General features: G+C 34.0%; 1 protein-coding gene and 1 pseudogene across 1 annotated transcript in view; both read left to right on the top strand.

Annotated features, from left to right (window-relative positions):
- TM9SF2 (transmembrane 9 superfamily member 2) overlaps window positions 1–16502 on the top strand; it is an 86970-nt gene extending 70468 nt beyond the window's left edge. Inside the window, exons 13-17 of the mRNA XM_090258963.1 lie at window positions 4872–5031; window positions 6772–6923; window positions 8104–8215; window positions 11465–11636; window positions 14338–16502. Of these exons, the coding sequence (XP_090115089.1) occupies window positions 4872–5031; window positions 6772–6923; window positions 8104–8215; window positions 11465–11636; window positions 14338–14405 (664 nt within the window). The 3' untranslated portion in view covers window positions 14406–16502. The remainder of the gene's footprint in view (window positions 1–4871; window positions 5032–6771; window positions 6924–8103; window positions 8216–11464; window positions 11637–14337) is intronic.
- On the top strand, window positions 2374–3136 carry LOC149996234 (ras-related protein R-Ras2 pseudogene; annotated as a pseudogene).
- Window positions 16503–17150: the final 648 nt, after the last annotated feature.

The raw sequence follows: 17150 nt of genomic DNA on the forward strand, positions 1-17150 counted from the left end.
TCCTTCCGTTTTAGTTTGTCCTGGAAGCACTTTCTCTGCCCTTCTATTCTGAATGACAGCTTCGCTGGGTAGAGTAATCATGTCTGTAGGTTTTTGCTTTTCATTACTTTGAATATTTTTTTCCAGTCCCTTCTTGCCTGCAGAGTCTCCTTTGAGAAATCAGCTGATATCTAATTGGGGCCCCTTTGTACATAGTTCTCTTCTTCTCTCTTGCTGCTTTTAAGAGTCTCTTTATACTTAATTTTTGACATTTTGATTATAATGTGTGTTGGTGTGGTTCTCCCTGGGTCCAGTTTATCTGGAACTCTCTTTGCTTCCTGGACCTGTAAGTCTATTTTCTTCCCCAAGTTAGGGAAGTTGTGCTTCATTATTTTCCACATAATTTTTCCATTTCTAGTTCTTCTTCACCTTCTGGCAACTCTGTATTTGGATGCTCGCTCTCTTATAGTTGTCCCAGAGGTTTCTCCTCACTTTCTTTTCTTTTTGTTTCCTCTTTCTGCACTGGTTGACTGTTTATTCCTTCCCTATGTTCCAATTTGTTGATTTGATCCCTGGTTTTCCTTCCCTTACCACTTGTTTCATATGTGTTTTCGTTCATTTCAGCAGGACTAGCCTTCATTCCTTCCCCATCTTGATTAAGTCCCGCTGTTATTTCTGTAAGCTGTCTTATAACTATAGCTCTGAACTGAGCCTCAGAAAGATTATCTATCTGTTCGTCCGTTAATTCGTGTATTTGCTTTCTGGTCAGCTGCATGACTGGGATCTCTGTCATTATGCCTGCCATCCTGACAGGTTTGTTTACCTTTCTTTCTTGGGCAGGGCTGTCATACCTCCTACACTATAGGGGGCGGAGCCCCGTGCACTCGTCACTACCAGGCAACCCTTTTTACCACACTGTGACATTTTGTGTGGGGCTAGGGGTCCAAGATGGATTCTTGCCGTTCTCTCTCCGTTGAGAGACCGGGAGCCTCCTCCTCCATCCCCACGCCCTCTGGGCCTCACAGTCCGAGGCAATGGGGGTCTGCCTTCCCCAGCGTTGGAATCGTGAGCTGACAGGTCTGGACTGCCGCCGGGGGTGCTCCCCAGGTGCTTCTTGCCTCCCCTTAATTACGGGTGTCTGTGCCTATCACAGTCCTGCCACTTGTCGCTGCATCTGCCACCGGCAGCACAGCTTGATCTCTCTGCCCCAGCTTCGCCCCTCCTACCTGTCCAGACGAGCACCACTTGTTTATAACTTCATATGTTGGACTTCCATGTAGCTTTATTTTCTGGAACTTCTGGATATTTCTGGTTTTGCAGTAGTTGTAGTACTTAGTTGTGGAGGGAGACGGAGCATGTTAGTCTAGGCTCCATCTTGGCTGGAAGTCAGAAATGCTTTCTTATATTAATAAAAATATCATCTCTAATTCAAATCCAACATCATCTAATGACGAACCACTAGAGACATTTTTATTAAATCATTTTTGTGGCTTCAGTTATTTAAGTTCTAGTCACAGCATGAAAACAGGGAATACACTTGAAAAAGTTGGAAATCATATTATTTATTGGTGCCACACTTGTATACAGAGAACATCAACAAATTTCAGCTATATAAAACTTGCAGACTTAATAAGAGTTTGGTAAAATGGATAGATGAAAGCTAATATTCCAAGATCATAAATACCACCAATAACAAAAAAAATATTTTAATGCTAGTGGCAGTTTTATGGGAAGAGGAATCTATTTACAGGAGTATTAGCAGCAGAAAACCTTTATGTAATACCTGAAATAACTTCTCAAAATAGGTACAATACATATGACAAATCTACACTGCTTATTAACTAGTAAGAAATACAAATTCACCATGTTACTTGATAAGAAAACTAAGTATTGCAAAGGAGTTTGGAGATGTCCCATGGTTAGGAGGACAGAGAACACAGAAATAGACCTGTATACATGGAAGCATGCTAGATGTGGCATCACAAACCAGAGGAACTATTAAATGATGCCGGGACAATTGATTGTCTACATGAAGGAAGAAACATTCTGTTTCTTCCTTAACACACATGGAATCAGTTCCAGGTGGATTAAAATCAAAATTATTGAAACAGGTGTAACAATTAGATGAAGATATAGAAGAGTATCTTCATGATCCTAGGTTAGGAAAGGCTTTCTTCTCTTAAGTTACCCAAAGGATAAAGGAAAAAATTGATGACTTTTTTTTTTTTTAATGACTTTGATAACATTAAAAACTGTGTACCCTTTTTGGGGAGAGGGAGGCAGGGTGAGCCAGCCTGATCCAAAGGGGCTGTTGTTTGTGTTCCCCTATGTGCTACCAGTTTTGTGGAGACAGTTCCCTGCAGTTCTTCCAGCCCTGCCTGTAGTTCAGTGTCCTATTTTGTAATGGATTATGATCCAGCCATCGAGGATTCCTACACAAAGCAGTGCGTGATAGATGACAGAGCAGCCCGGCTAGATATTCTAGATACGGCAGGACAAAAGGAGTTTGGAGCTATGAGAGAACAGTATATGAGGACTGGCGGGTTTCCTGTTGGTCTTTTCTGTCACAGATAGAGGCAGTTTTGAAGAAATCTATAAGTTTCAAAGACAGATTCTCAGAGTAAAGGATCGTGATGAGTTTCCAGTGATTTTAAATTGATAACAAAGCAGACCTGGATCATCAAAGACAGGTAACACAAGAAGGACAGCAGGTAGCACAACCGCTGAAGGTGACTCACATGGAGGCGTCAGCAAAAATTAGGATGAATGTCGATCAGGCTTTCCATGAACTTGTCCGGGTTATAAGGAAATTTCAGGAGCAGGAATGTCCTCCTTCACCGGAACCAATGAGGAAAGAAAAAGACAAGAAAGGCTGCCATTGTGTCATTTTCTAAGAATCCCTTGAGTTTTAGCTACCAACTGCCAAGAAGAGCCCTCATCTTCTTTCCTTATGGTTCACGTCACATTGGTACCTTTCTAGCCTTAGACGAATGATCACTGTGGTAGCCTTAGACCAAGAAACTGGCTAATCCTTTCCGTGAAGCTAATCCTGGGGTCATTTCAAGACAGTTAAAGGAAACACTAAGGCTGCTTCAAAGATTATCTGATTATTTTAAAATATATATCTGTACACACAGATACATTCTTTTTTAAGGGAATACATTTTAATAAGGATGAATCAGATTTGGAACATAAGCTGTTTGCCAAGCTGAAGTCATAGGTTTGAAATAACTTTTAACTTCTGGAATCTTATTGCCTACTGTTACTCTAAATAGAAACATATGGAGTTTTTCTTTTTTTTTTTTTAATGTGAAGTTTTGCCTCTAAAACTTGTGATGTCACCTTCAGTTACCTTAAATACACTGAATTGATTCCTCAAAAGTGAGACATCTCAGACCTTTACAGCCTTTGTTTTCCAGTGGCCAAAATACCAAAATGCCTATGTATTTATAAATTAAAAACTACTTTAAAAGCCTTTATAATTACTCCTGCTCTTAAAGATGATAATATTCTATGTGGCCAAATATTTGGATTCATTCTGGACTTAGGCATTTCAGTGTTCTTGGTTTTCTAATATAAGTCTTTTCACACAACCTTCTTGAGAGTAAAAATAAAGAATTTATATCTGTCTTCCTTTTTTAGTATTTCTGGATAAGGGATTCATAAGAACTAAAACTGTTTTTGTTTGTAATATAAAATATGGAATTGATCATCCCAGAGTCAGAGCCAATTAATGTTTTTGCTATATACTTTTATACATTATTTTCTTATTAAACTAGTTAACAAGTATTTTTATATGTTTGTAAGCGACTATGCTTTCACAGCATACCTTGTGTATATGTAAAGATAAGTATTTAATTCACTTTAACTGACAAAGAAGAAACGTGAAAACTACAGAAACTGTGGTAGTACTTTACTTGCTCTTCTGGTCCGGGTTGTGCCCATCTCCGGCCAGTCACATAGCTACTCAAGAAACCTTCCCAACAGAGTCCGAGAGGACAAGGATCTGAAATCACTTTCAACATTCCTACTAGATATTGACCGTTATATCAAGTAGTACATGTAAAACTTTAAATTGACAGTTAGTATAACTGTGGATGGCTTCTGATTTTGTTTTTAATTCTGTGGATTGTGTTTAAACAATTCAAAAGTATGTTCCTGATTTTGAGATAATAAGTGGTACTGCACAGTTGTCACTTTATTGAACGTGTACAACGGTCCCATGAGGTCTATAAAGCATACCCTGTATAGCTTCAGGTGCTAGAATTAAAATTGATGTGAGAAAAAAAAAAAACTGTGTAGAGTATGTAGAAGTGATTGTAGTATGATTATAGTCACGTTTTTAAAATGTACTTATAGAAGAAAGACAGAGAGGAAATAAAGTACACATATTCAAATGTTCAGGTTCATTAAAAGCTATAAACTGGGAGAACAAGATACTTAACAAGGAGTTAGTTGCTGGAGTATATAAATAGCCGACATGTGTGACTTTGCAAAAGCCATGCAACCCAAATGACAAATGAGCAGTGGATGTAACCAGCAAGTCACAGTAGATACGACCTAAGAAGCCAACAAACACAGGATGCTCAGCTGCAGTTGTCAACAGGAGATGCAAATTAAAACAACAAATCTGACAATCATTGGCATAATGAAAATATGTAAGGAGGTAACTTTCATTAGTGTTGGTAGGAATTTAAGTCAGGCAAAACCAATCTATAGGGCAATTATACAATTTCTACTGAAGTTTTAAATTCACATACCTCATGACTCAGCCATCCTACTTTCTTTGTATATAACACAGAAATTGTAATAATATAGTACTACATATGATTGCTACTATTTCATTTTGCTTCTAAGTCAAGTTTTACCTAAAAGCCTATTTTGTCTTTCAGGATTGTATTTGCTGACTTCTTCATAATGAATCTGATTCTCTGGGGAGAAGGATCTTCAGCAGCTATTCCTTTTGGAACACTGGTTGCCATATTGGCCCTTTGGTTCTGCATATCTGTGCCTCTAACGTTTATTGGTGCCTACTTTGGTTTTAAGAAGAATGTAAGTTTAACTTATTCAAATGAATTTCAACTGTGGAAACTAGCATATGCCACCTTAAAGACATGTGTCTAAAAGATACAATCTTGTTCTGTGGAATCTGGATTTTCACAGAAAATTGATGACTTTGAAGTTTGATTGCAGTTATTTAAAAAGCTGTACCTACTTAGGAGTATGGTAGAGAGATTATGGATGTAAACTTAGATTTCAAAGTTTTGTAGGAAGTGGAAAGTAATATAGATTAATAGGAAATAAAAAGCTAATTTAAACTAATTAAAAACAATAAAATGAAATAAAACTCATTAAAATAAAAAAATTTTGACATTAAAATAAATTATTTCACTACTTTTTGTTTGAACCTTAAAAGTATGTGCACTTTTTCCTTAATGATAAATGTTTCTAGTCTACATTACTTAACTAGTAAACCAAGTGTATGGGTTAAGAAATGAAATTGTAAAAAAAAAAAAGCGACTATAAGTGAAGACTAGCAATTTTTAAAATATGTAGCTTTATAATAAATTTTATATGTTTACCTGCTGATACTTGATTTTAAGGAAGGTTATAATCAAGGTTCAGTTTCTCCCTCACTCGCTGTCTTTCTCCACCTTTGCTATCCCCTTCTACCCTCAGGCTAAGAGGAAAATTATAATTTATTCTTCAGTGTCCTTGCTGCACTTCACTATCCTTCCTCTTCTCTGAAACTATTCAGTCCACAAGGTTAAAAGGAATAATATAATATACTTTATGAAGCAACCTGGAATGCTTTGGAAGAAACTATCATTGCTTCATAGTCCGCACTGTACTTACCATGCCAGTATAATAAAAGATTTTTCAATTATTTGGCATTTTGTTTAATTTATGATTTAAAATCTATGCAGCATAAATAATAAACTGACAGTTTAAAATTTTTTAACTACATTAGATAAGTACTTAAAATTCTAAAAATAAATTGAAGAAAGATATGTAATGATGCTATGAATATGTACACATATATCTACATGTAAAATAATATAGTCCATGGAAGTATAATCTCAATGAAACTGATGAGTTTTACTTTTTGATGTATCATCACAAAAACTTTAGAAGTATGTTTTGAACTTTTTTGCAAGGAAATGAATTTCTGCATACATGCCCTTTTTTGCCACTCATGCAATTATATTTAGGTACTTTAGATTCTAGTTGTTTTTATACTGTCATGTAGCATGTTATGAAAGAATAATTGAGAACATCACCCATACTTAATGGTCATAAAGCTTCATATAGCCATTCATTGTCTTCTTCATGTTCTTCAGTCTTAGTAAAATTGAGGAATTTTAATAAAGATGACATTGCCCATCTCCCAATAAAAATACATTGACAATAATTTCAGAACTAGTCGATTTCTTACAGTGAGTATATATTTAAAAGGAAAAACCTCACTGCTCTTTTATTAGCTATTATTTTCTAAGTACTATGTTGTCTCCTGTGTATTTCATACTTTGTGTAAAGCTATTAATCAGGGGATAACTGCTGGAAACAGTGGCGGCTTGTTCTGGAAGACAGACAATATTTTGCCTAGTGTCTGGTTTATTGCTTCTAAATACAGATTTCTGTTTGTTGACTTAAGTAGACTTGAATTGCCATTAGTGTCAGCATAGAAGCTGAGAAAAAACTGGGAAATAATTTAGTACGGAGAGGAATTTTTATAATAGATATATATTTACAAATTCTTTCTTTTTTCTTCCATTTTTTCCTTTACTGAAGGCCATTGAACACCCAGTTCGAACCAATCAGATTCCACGTCAGATTCCTGAACAGTCCTTCTACACAAAGCCATTGCCTGGTATTATCATGGGAGGGATTTTGCCCTTTGGATGCATCTTTATACAGCTTTTCTTCATTCTGAATAGTATTTGGTGAGCTAAAACGACTAAGTCCTCTTATTCCCATTACCATTATATGTACTACTAGCTTTCTCTTTTTGTTCGTGTGGGTTACTATTTATATTTTACAAATGTAAACCGTGCTCCAATAATCAGAAGTCTTAAGAGGGAGGGGGCACTGGTGGAGGTGGGAAAAAGTGAGGACAACTGTAGTAGCATAAACAATAAAGTACAATTTTAAAAAAGGAACTCTTTTGAGCCAAAAGGTTGGTTGTTTTTTTTTAATGTGAGAAAAAGAATAATAGTGATACGCAGCTATTATTAATTGAGGGCTTATTAATTCTTACCCTTAACTTAATTCTCAGGTATCTATGAGGTGCTTATTATCCACATTTTACAGGGATGAAAATGAGGTTTTAAAAGTTAAGTAATTTGTCTGTTTCACAGTTACCATGTGACAAAAATTAAGTGTCTCCAAACCTATGTTCTTAAATAAGTAACCCGTACTGCTTCAGACAAGATACTCTGAGCTCCTGATAGAGGGGTTTCGAGCAAACATTGGAGGAAGGGTTGAGCTAATTAACCTTTCAGAGTCTTTTCTTATCCCGAGTTCTTCATTCTCTGATTTCTTATTTTTATGGAAAAACTCAAAGTGGTCATTTTGAGCCACTCTATTAGGGTGTATACATTGCAGTATATTATGATAGTTATTTGATCACATTGACATATGTTACAGAAAGTATCAAGGTTAGGTGAACATAAAGTGAGAATTAAATTTAAGTTTTTTAGTGATTAGAACCTCTTTCCTTCCCACTGTTATAATACTTTCCAAATTCTACTGATTTTATTATATGTGATAATAAACTATATATACTAAATGCATATATACTAAATGTGACCATTTCTTAGTTTGGCTCTGCCTTTCTATTAACTTTTTATCAAATTTGTCGGATTCAACCAGTAGACAAGTAGACCAAGCATATTTGAATTAATAAGAGTTTCAGGTTCTACCTGAGTAGGAAGGCAAAGTCCATGACATTGCCATATCTTTCATCCCCTGTCCCACCCCACCCCCATCACCATCTAAACCTATGAGAATTTGTCTTCTTTGATTAATTGGGAGAAAAAGCAAACATTTTCAGTTCAAGAAAAATGGAAAGATTATGTCAAAAATAAAATGTTTATACTCTCATTTTGACATGTTTGATTATAGGTCACACCAGATGTATTACATGTTTGGCTTCCTATTTTTGGTTTTTATCATTTTGGTTATAACATGTTCTGAAGCAACTATACTTCTTTGCTATTTCCACCTATGTGCTGAGGTATGTATTAGCAATATTCACGTATGTTAATTTGTACACAGTATTTATAATTTTGGCATGAGGCTCAAACTATTAATTGAAATAATTTTTATAGATGTGTGTTATTAAGATAGAAATTGACCTGTATTTCTAAGTCAAATATAGCCCTCTTTAGGGCTGAATTAAAATTGTATCCCAGTTCATATAGTATTTACTTTGAGCTTAACTTTAAAATGTTAATTTCCTAAGAATAGCACATCATGTGAAATTTTTATTTTTTATTTTTTAAATGTCTGGTTTAATCAGTATATTTTGTGACATATTTCAAGACTAACAATTTAGGAAAAATAAACAGATTTTAAGTGGAAAATTTATTAAAATATTACATTATAATGAATGATACTTGTGGCAAACTGGCAAAATAATATTCTTATGTAATAGGTGGAGTTGATGTCTAAGAATTTAGGGTGTGTTAAAGAAAGAATTCTTTTATAACTTACTTTCTATGCAGGAGAGAAAAATCTAATTTTGTTAAACCTGAGATGCACTTTTTAAAAATATAGGTTAGCCCTGGCTGGGTGGCTCAGTTGCAACATTGTCCTGTACGCCAAAAGGTTGTGGGTTTAATTCCTAGCCAGAGCACATACCTAGGTTGCGGATTTAATCCTAAATCAGGGCACGTATGGGAGGTGACCAGTTGATGTTTCTCTTTCACGATGATGTCTCTCTCTCTCGCTCCCTTCCTCCCCCTGTTCTCTAAAATCAATTAAACATATCTTGGGTGAGGATTTAAAAACTTTAAAATCAAGATTAAATTCAGATAACATAAAATAAACTATTTTAAAGTGAACATTTCATTGGCACCTACTACATTTACAGTGTTATATAACCACCACCCCCATCTAGTTTCAGAGGATGTTCATCATCCCCCATAAACAAAATTCCATATCCATTAAGCAGTTACTTCCCATTACCCTCTCCCTCTGCCTCAGACCCTGCAACCACCAATCTGCTTCTGTTTCTACAGATTTACTTATTCTGGATATTTCATATAATTGTGTAGCCTTTGGGGTCTGGCTTCTTAGCAGACTGTTTTCAAGGTTCAGCATATTGTAACATGCATCAGTACTTCATTTCCTTTTTTAGCTGAATAATATTCCATTGTATAGATATATCCCAATATGTTCATTCATTGATAAACATTAGGTTTCTTTCTACCTTTTGGCTATTATGAATAGTACTGCTATGAACATTCATGTACAAATATTTGAGTACATGTTTTTCAATTTTGAGGGGTATAAATGTAGAAGTGGAATTGCCGAGTCATGTGGTAATTCTTATTTAACTTTTTGAGGAACTACCAAACCATTTTCCACAGTGTCTGCACCATTTTACACTCCTACCAACAGTGCACAAGGTTCTGATTTTTCCACATCCTTGCCAACACTATTATTTTTCCTTTTTTTAAAAAAATTATAGCCATTCTAGTATACGAAGTAGTATCTTATTGTGGTTTTTCATTCCCCAGTGACTGAAGATGTTCAGCATCTTTTCTTATGTGTGTTGACCATCTGTGTATATGTTATTTGGAGACATATCTATTCAGTTTGTTTACCCATTTATGAATTGGGTTGTTTATCTTTTTGTTGAGTTGTAAGAGTTCTTTATATATTCCGAATACCAGACCTTTATCAAATAAATGATTTGCAAATATTGTTCCCATTCTGTAAGTTCTCTTTTTACTTTCTTGATGATGTCCTTTCCATGAAAGTTTTTAATTTTGATGAAGCTTGATTTTATTCTTTTTTTTTTTTCTCTTTTGTTGCCATATCTAAGAATTCAATGCTAAATCTAAGGCCATGAAGAGTTACCTTTATGTTTTCTTCTAAGTGTATATTTTTAGCTCATATGTTTAGATCATTGATTGATCCATTTTTAGTTAATTTTTGTATATGGTATTAATTAGGGGTTCAACTTCATTCTTTCACATGTGGATATCCAGTTTTCCAGCACCATTTGTTGAAGAGACTATTCTTTCTCTTTGAATGGTCTTGGCAAACTTGTTGAAAACTCATTGATCATAGATGTATGGGTTTATTTCTGGATTCTCAATTTTATTCCAGTGGTGTATATGCTATCCTTGTGCCAGTACCACACTGTTGGGCTAAGTACTCCAACTTTGTTCTTCTTTTTGAAGGTTATTTTAACTATTCAGGCCCTCTTGCAATTTCATATGAATTTGAAGATCGACTTTGCCATTTCTGAAAAAAAGAAAAGGTCATAGGGATTGTATTGAATCTGTATATACTTCGAAGAGAATTTCCATCTTAACAATATTAAGTTTTCCAGCCTATGAACACGGGATGTCTTTCCATTTATTTCAGTGTTCTTTAATTTCTCTTAGCAGTGTTTTACAGTTTTCAGTGTACAAGTCTTTCACCTCCTTACTTAAACTTATTCCTCAGTATTTTATTCTTTTGGATGCTGTTGTAAATTTTTTTTTTTTTTAATTTTCCTCTTTTTGGATTGTTCATTGCTAGTGTATAAAAACATAACTGATTTTCGTGTTGATTTTGTATCCTGTAACATTGCTGAATTTATTTATTAACATGGTAGTTTTTGTGTGTAGATTCTTTTGGATTTTCTAATCTTGGTATGCTTTTAAAATATATTTATTTTTTCACATATTCAAAAGAGTAGGAGAGGTAGTGAAGTATTTCTTTTGCTAGATCTCCTGCTAAGCTAAAGGCCACTTTACATAAAAATAACTGTTTTAAAAACTTACCTTGTTTAAATTATGTTAGTAATAACTGAATATGAATTTCAACCAGGCCTTAATAGACTAATCTTATTCCTAATATAGTTCTATAGACTATAAGATAAGTAGTATTAATTTTGAACTATGTAACTATAAGTAAGTAAACTATGTAAGTAAGCAAAAAGTCTTTTGCTTTTCTTTGCAAAGCATGCATTTTAAAATATATGTTAATGCTTCATTATTCATTGTTTATAAACTGTTTAAGATTTTTCCCTATGTTTTTAGCTGATGTTTAAGTAGCTCCACCAAAGGTAAGGGATGCTTCTTAGACTCTTTAATGAGGAGGGAAATTGACAAAGTTCAGTATGAATAAAAGACTGGAACCTCTAGCAAAAATGAGGTATTGAGGGTTATTTCATTTAGCTATGTTTGGTTAGTACCTTTATTCTGCTACATGTTATGTGTTAATTGGAAAGTAATTCTTGTTCTTTAATTTTTTCTTTTCTACCTAGGATTATCATTGGCAGTGGCGTTCATTCCTTACTAGTGGCTTTACTGCAGTTTATTTCTTAATATATGCAATACACTACTTCTTTTCAAAACTGCAAATCACAGGAACAGCAAGTACAATTCTGTATTTTGGTTATACCATGATAATGGTTTTGATCTTCTTTCTTTTTACAGGTAAGAATTTATTTTATTTTATTTTTTAAACATTTTATTTATTTATTTTAGAGAGGGGAAGGGAGGGAGAGAGGGGAGAAACATCAATGTGCAGTTGCCTCTTATGGACCCCCAGCTGGGGACCTGGCCCTCAAGCCAGGCATGTGCCTTGACTGGGATTTGAGCCGGTGACCCTTTGGTTCACAGGCTGGCGCTCAGTCCACTGAGCCACATCAGCCAGGGCTACAGGTAAGAATTTAAATGATTATTTTTAATTAACAAATTTTTAGGCCAATTATTCAAATTATTTATAAGTATTTTCCTTATAAAACCCATGAAGGCCTCTACTACTCAGCTCTGCTATACTTAGTCCTGAATGCAATTAAGTCCAGTCTGCCTCATTGTGAGGTGAATATCAGTAAACCAAGGTGAGAAAGCAGAACCTAAGGGAAGATGATTAAACAGGGTCATTGTGTTAAAAGTATGGGCACACCTGGACTAGTACATCTTAAGGTTTTCCCCTGTTAACCTTTTCATGGCAGTCTTTATTTTGCCCATTTCAAAAATAATATACAAGGCTCTAGCTGCCTAAATTTAGAAGTAAAGTAAAGATTTGGGAGCTGAAGTCATGATGAGGTTCAGAATAAATGATATCAAGAAAAGATAATCATAGGACGTTCCTTATTCAAGAAATTTTAAACTACAAGTTTATATCTTCACTTCAAAATTCAAGTACCTAATGGAATATAGTGTATAGTGTACTGATATTTATATATGTATTTTTTCTCTGTCCATCTGGATAAAAGTTTTCTGTACTTCAGAGCCCTGTGGATGGTTGATAAACATTGTCACAAAAAATGTACATCTAAAATTTTATCTAAGATTGTGTTGCATGGTATATGAGGAAATATAGGAGCCAGAAAGGGGGGGGGGGAGACTCTTTAAAAATTAGAAATGTTCCACTTTTTTACTCATCTTTTAACATTTAAGAGAACTAAGTAGGGCTTTGAACATCAATTTTGTATTCCAGGTCATTGGTCAGACATAATGAGGTAGGTGTTTTCTGAAGTGGGTTATATCTATAGTTCCTTCAGGACTCCAAACTCCTTTTCTAAGTCAGTCTGTTTTAAAAAACAGAATAATATTCTGTCACATAAAGAAAGATGCCACTTTTAGTATGTACATTATAACTATTCTGTATTAAGAAAAAAATAAAATCCTTAAAAGTATTTTGTTAAGAACAAAATAAACTTTCTTAGGGCTGTCAGTATGGCGATAAAATGTTTTCTCTCATTTTAACATACCTTCTCTTGTTCTCTTGAAGTTCTTGCTGTGCATAAGGTTGTTTAAATATATTTATGTTTTCACCATGACTTTTTTGAAATGAACCCCAAGCTCTTCTTAAGCTAAGCTTACTAATGACCCATTGAATATCCAAAAGGTACTGTATGTCCTCTAGAAGAGTGACTTGTGCATAGTAGGTACTCAGTACATGTTTGATTTAAGAGTAACTATAATAATGTGTATAACTCCCCATAGCAATGTCCCACTTGACTTAGAAAAGCTCCTTTAGTACTTTTTCTTTATATTATATTTAAAACAATGGTGAAAATCATTGTGACTTTAAATATAAAACTTATAAAAGGAATACGTCTGTCCCCTCTGTATTCTTAGTATGCCCACCTATTGACTGTTTCTCAGGGGTAATCCTGAAAAAAATGATATGCCTAATGTTAAAATATATATTGGGCAGTTTCATAATTTAGTATATATCCTTTGCAAAACAGAGTCTCTAAGTTTATGTTTAGTAAATCTAGACATGGTGTAGTTAAAAGAGTACTATACTTGAAGTCAGAAAAAGGGAATTTAAGTTCTGGTCCTACTTACCAGCCATGGGGCTTAAACAATTACTGAACCCCCTTGGAACCTCACCCATCTGGCATTCAAATTTTTTGGAATCTAGATTGATGAAGATACCTGAAAATCAAGGCATATATTTTTTTCATGAATCATCTCATTTACTCTGCATGATAGATAGTCTATGGAGGCAGCAAAGGTATATAAAATTATCTCTGTTTAATAAGATAAAGAAATAAGCTTGTAAATTTCAGTGGACTAGTCCAAAGATGTTATACGCAGCTCATAACAGAGCTGCTTTGTCCTCTGGAACCACACCGCCTCTCATTTTCAGTGGGAGTGCATATTTGTTATTATCCTTATTATATCACTTTTAACACTTGGTAAAAATTTCTTGAATTATTGTATTATAGTTCTTTGAAAACTGGTAACTCCCAATAACTATATCCCTATTTAATTATTCTATGAATTTGATACTCTGTTTAAGCTATTTATATCATACCTCGAATTAATTTTAATGGCAGCTTTCCATTTTATTATAAGAATATAGTCTTAACTAGGATAGGAAAATTGTCACTTTTCATCTTTTAATTTCAATTTTTTGCATGTAATAAGAAAAAATGTATTATAGAAACCTTACGTAATTTTATAGTATAAAAAGTTCTGTCAGTTTCTGTAGGAAATTTGACTTGAGGTGGTTGTATATTTTTCAAAAAAGCTTATGGTTCTATGGTATATTTATGAAAGGTAATAGTTTTTAGTTTTCTGGCTTTTTTTAGGAATCAGTCATTTTAAGTCTGTATTTTTGTGTAAATTAGGACGCTTCCTTTGAAAAAGGGTTTATTTTTGTTTTTTTCTTTTATAGGAACAATTGGCTTCTTTGCATGCTTTTGGTTTGTTACCAAAATTTACAGTGTGGTGAAGGTTGACTGAAGAAGCCCAATGTGTCCAGTTAAAACAGAAATAAATTCTTCATCAGCAAAGATCTTTTTTGTGACTACCTTGAGTTTTATCAGACTTATTGGCCTAGCAATCCTTCAGAAACAACATAATTCTAAATGCACCTCTTCCCATATACTTGTCCCCACAAAATGTGTTTTCAACACCAAAACATTTGTATTGTGATTTTATTAAGTATATATTGAGTTGTTCTCAATAAGAGCAAATTTAAATATTATGTGTATTTGTAAATACAGTAGCTATAAAATTTTCAGTAATAGAGGAGGCCATATGAAACAATATTGATGAAATTCCAGACAGTTTATTGTAAATAGGATTTTCTAGGCTCAGTAGGTGGGAAGAATTATTTTTCTTTGAAGGAAATAACTTTTTATCATGGTAATTTTGAAGGATGATTTGTATGATGTGTTTATTGGAGGGAGGCGTTTAAAAAAAATCCTGTATTGGCTGTAATTGTTCATACCTTCTTTTCTGTGTTGACTTCCTTATATTCCCATGGTATTGGCCTTTTAAACTATGTGCCTCTGAGTCTTTCAATTTATAAATTTGTTATCTTAATAAATATTGTAAAAACATCTTCATTGCATCATCACCTGTTGTATATTCAAAGAGATTCTGTAAATAATGATGTTTTGAAATGAGTTATATGATTTTATCAGATTTTACTGGTTTTTGTTAATGTAACACTTCTTGAGTTTTGATCTGAATGAAATTCCAGTGCCCTGGGCTTTGTTACAAATTTAAAATTTTCACCATTAGGTAGTAACAGAAGTTTTAGTCATGCATTTCTAGCCAGATAAATTAATTATATAAGTCTAGTAGTTGATATGGGGCTTACTACATTGTCATTAATGATTTTATGTTTTTGACCTGTTTTTTCAGAATATAGCACTTTTGATGTTTTAAAGAGTTGATTTTTATGATTAGCAATGACCAGAAAGTCTTCCTCTTTATGATTACATTGTCTTAATTTGGATTTCACAAATAATTTGATTTCTTAGAGTTAAGAAATAACTATTTCTTTCTCACATACATTTGATTAATTGAAGTTCATTTATGTGGAATATAGAAGTTTGGGGTTTCAGAAACATTAGTCTGCTTATATCTATGAGGATATTCATTTTGTATTTTAGGAGCTTGGTGCTTGCTGCTTATGAAAGCAAATCAGATACTGTCATTAAACTTACAACTAAAATTACTCACTGTTGCTCATGTGATGTTGGTGGGTTCTTAGTAATTTTATGTTGATATCCTTTTTTTAAAAAAACTGACCTGTTGGTTTTAAAGAGTGAAGGAGCTCTAGTTATTTGTAACCCCTGACATAGAATATTTAAGACAGAAAAGTTCCTTTCAAATTTATTTTCCATATCTCTTGCAGTATATTTAGTTTTTATATATAATATCTTTAAGGTGCAGTTGAGATAGGATGGTTGACTAAATAAAGGAAAAGTTTTATAAAAACTCCAGATTCAGACCCTAGGCTAATTTTTTTGGTCAAAATTAAGTTGCTTCAATTTTTTTTTCTGTGAATAATTAACTTAGTCATTGAAACAATCAACTTACTGTTTTGATGTAACTTATTTTCTTTTTCTTTACACTTTGAAGCAGCCATATTTCACACTTGAGCAATGAAGAGGAAATTGGAAAAATAAAAGTTTTACAGGAAAAGATTTAGAAGGGAGGAAAGATGAGGAAGGAGACTATGGAAAGGCAAGACCAGTGGTGAGAAGGGTAGTGAAAGAAAGGGCCTCACTGCCATGATTTGTTTAGGAAGTTCTTTAGGACAAAAGTGCCAAGGTTACTGCATGGTGGAGGTAGTTGGTTAGAATCTCAGTTGCCTTTCCCTTAGTTTGAGTGTTCCCCAGAAAAAGAACAGTGATATGAGCACTGCAATTGGGCTTCTCTGAGCAGTTGTGGAGAATGATACCCTAAAAGACAAAGGGTTTCTTTTGGGCTAAGTTTGTAAAGTCCTGCTTCTGAAATTACCAGAATCGCTTAGAAAACCAGTGAACCTCAGCTGCTTGGAAAGGTGTTTAAAAACCCTCATTGATAAAGATCTCTTCTTTCATACTTTATAATGCAGTCATTTTTCAGGTTTCTGTCTGCCCTCCACTAAAATTACAAGTGAGCTCATTGAGACATGGTCTAGCTTACCTTGGTTGCCATGGTGCATGAACATAGAAGGCAGTCGTGTGTTTTCTGAATTTTTTTTCCCATATCACTTCAGAATTTACCTTTTCAGTGTCCCAACTCTTTGCTAATTTGATCATCTAAATAATGTCAACATATAAAGTAATCTTAATAATGCCACTTAACCTTTGCACTTAAGTTCTGTGGTATATAATCAGCGCTTTAGTTGGAACGAGTGGCTGGAAAGAGTGCTATTTAGGTAATGAGACAGTTTGGTAAGGACACATATAAGCTTATACATAGTGTAGCCCAGAAATTGCTATGTGGTCATAAATGGGCATCAGGTTCCTTTGTTCTGACTTGAAAATACCTTAAATCTGTGCTTTCAATTCCTCATACTTTCACATATACTAGCTGAGATTATATAACACCATAAGTCACAAAACACCTTAAAAATTATAAAACATTATAGATCTTAAAGATTTTTTTAGGCAGCCCCTAGAAGCTGGAAAAGGCAAGGGAACATTTCTTGGGATTCTCCCTTAGCGTCTCCTAAAGGAACAGCTTTTCTACCATCTTGATTTTAGT

Source organism: Furipterus horrens, unplaced genomic scaffold (genome assembly GCF_987537825.1).
Source record: "Furipterus horrens unplaced genomic scaffold, mFurHor1.1.pri manual_scaffold_12, whole genome shotgun sequence".
NCBI classification, from domain to species: Eukaryota; Metazoa; Chordata; class Mammalia; order Chiroptera; family Furipteridae; genus Furipterus; species Furipterus horrens.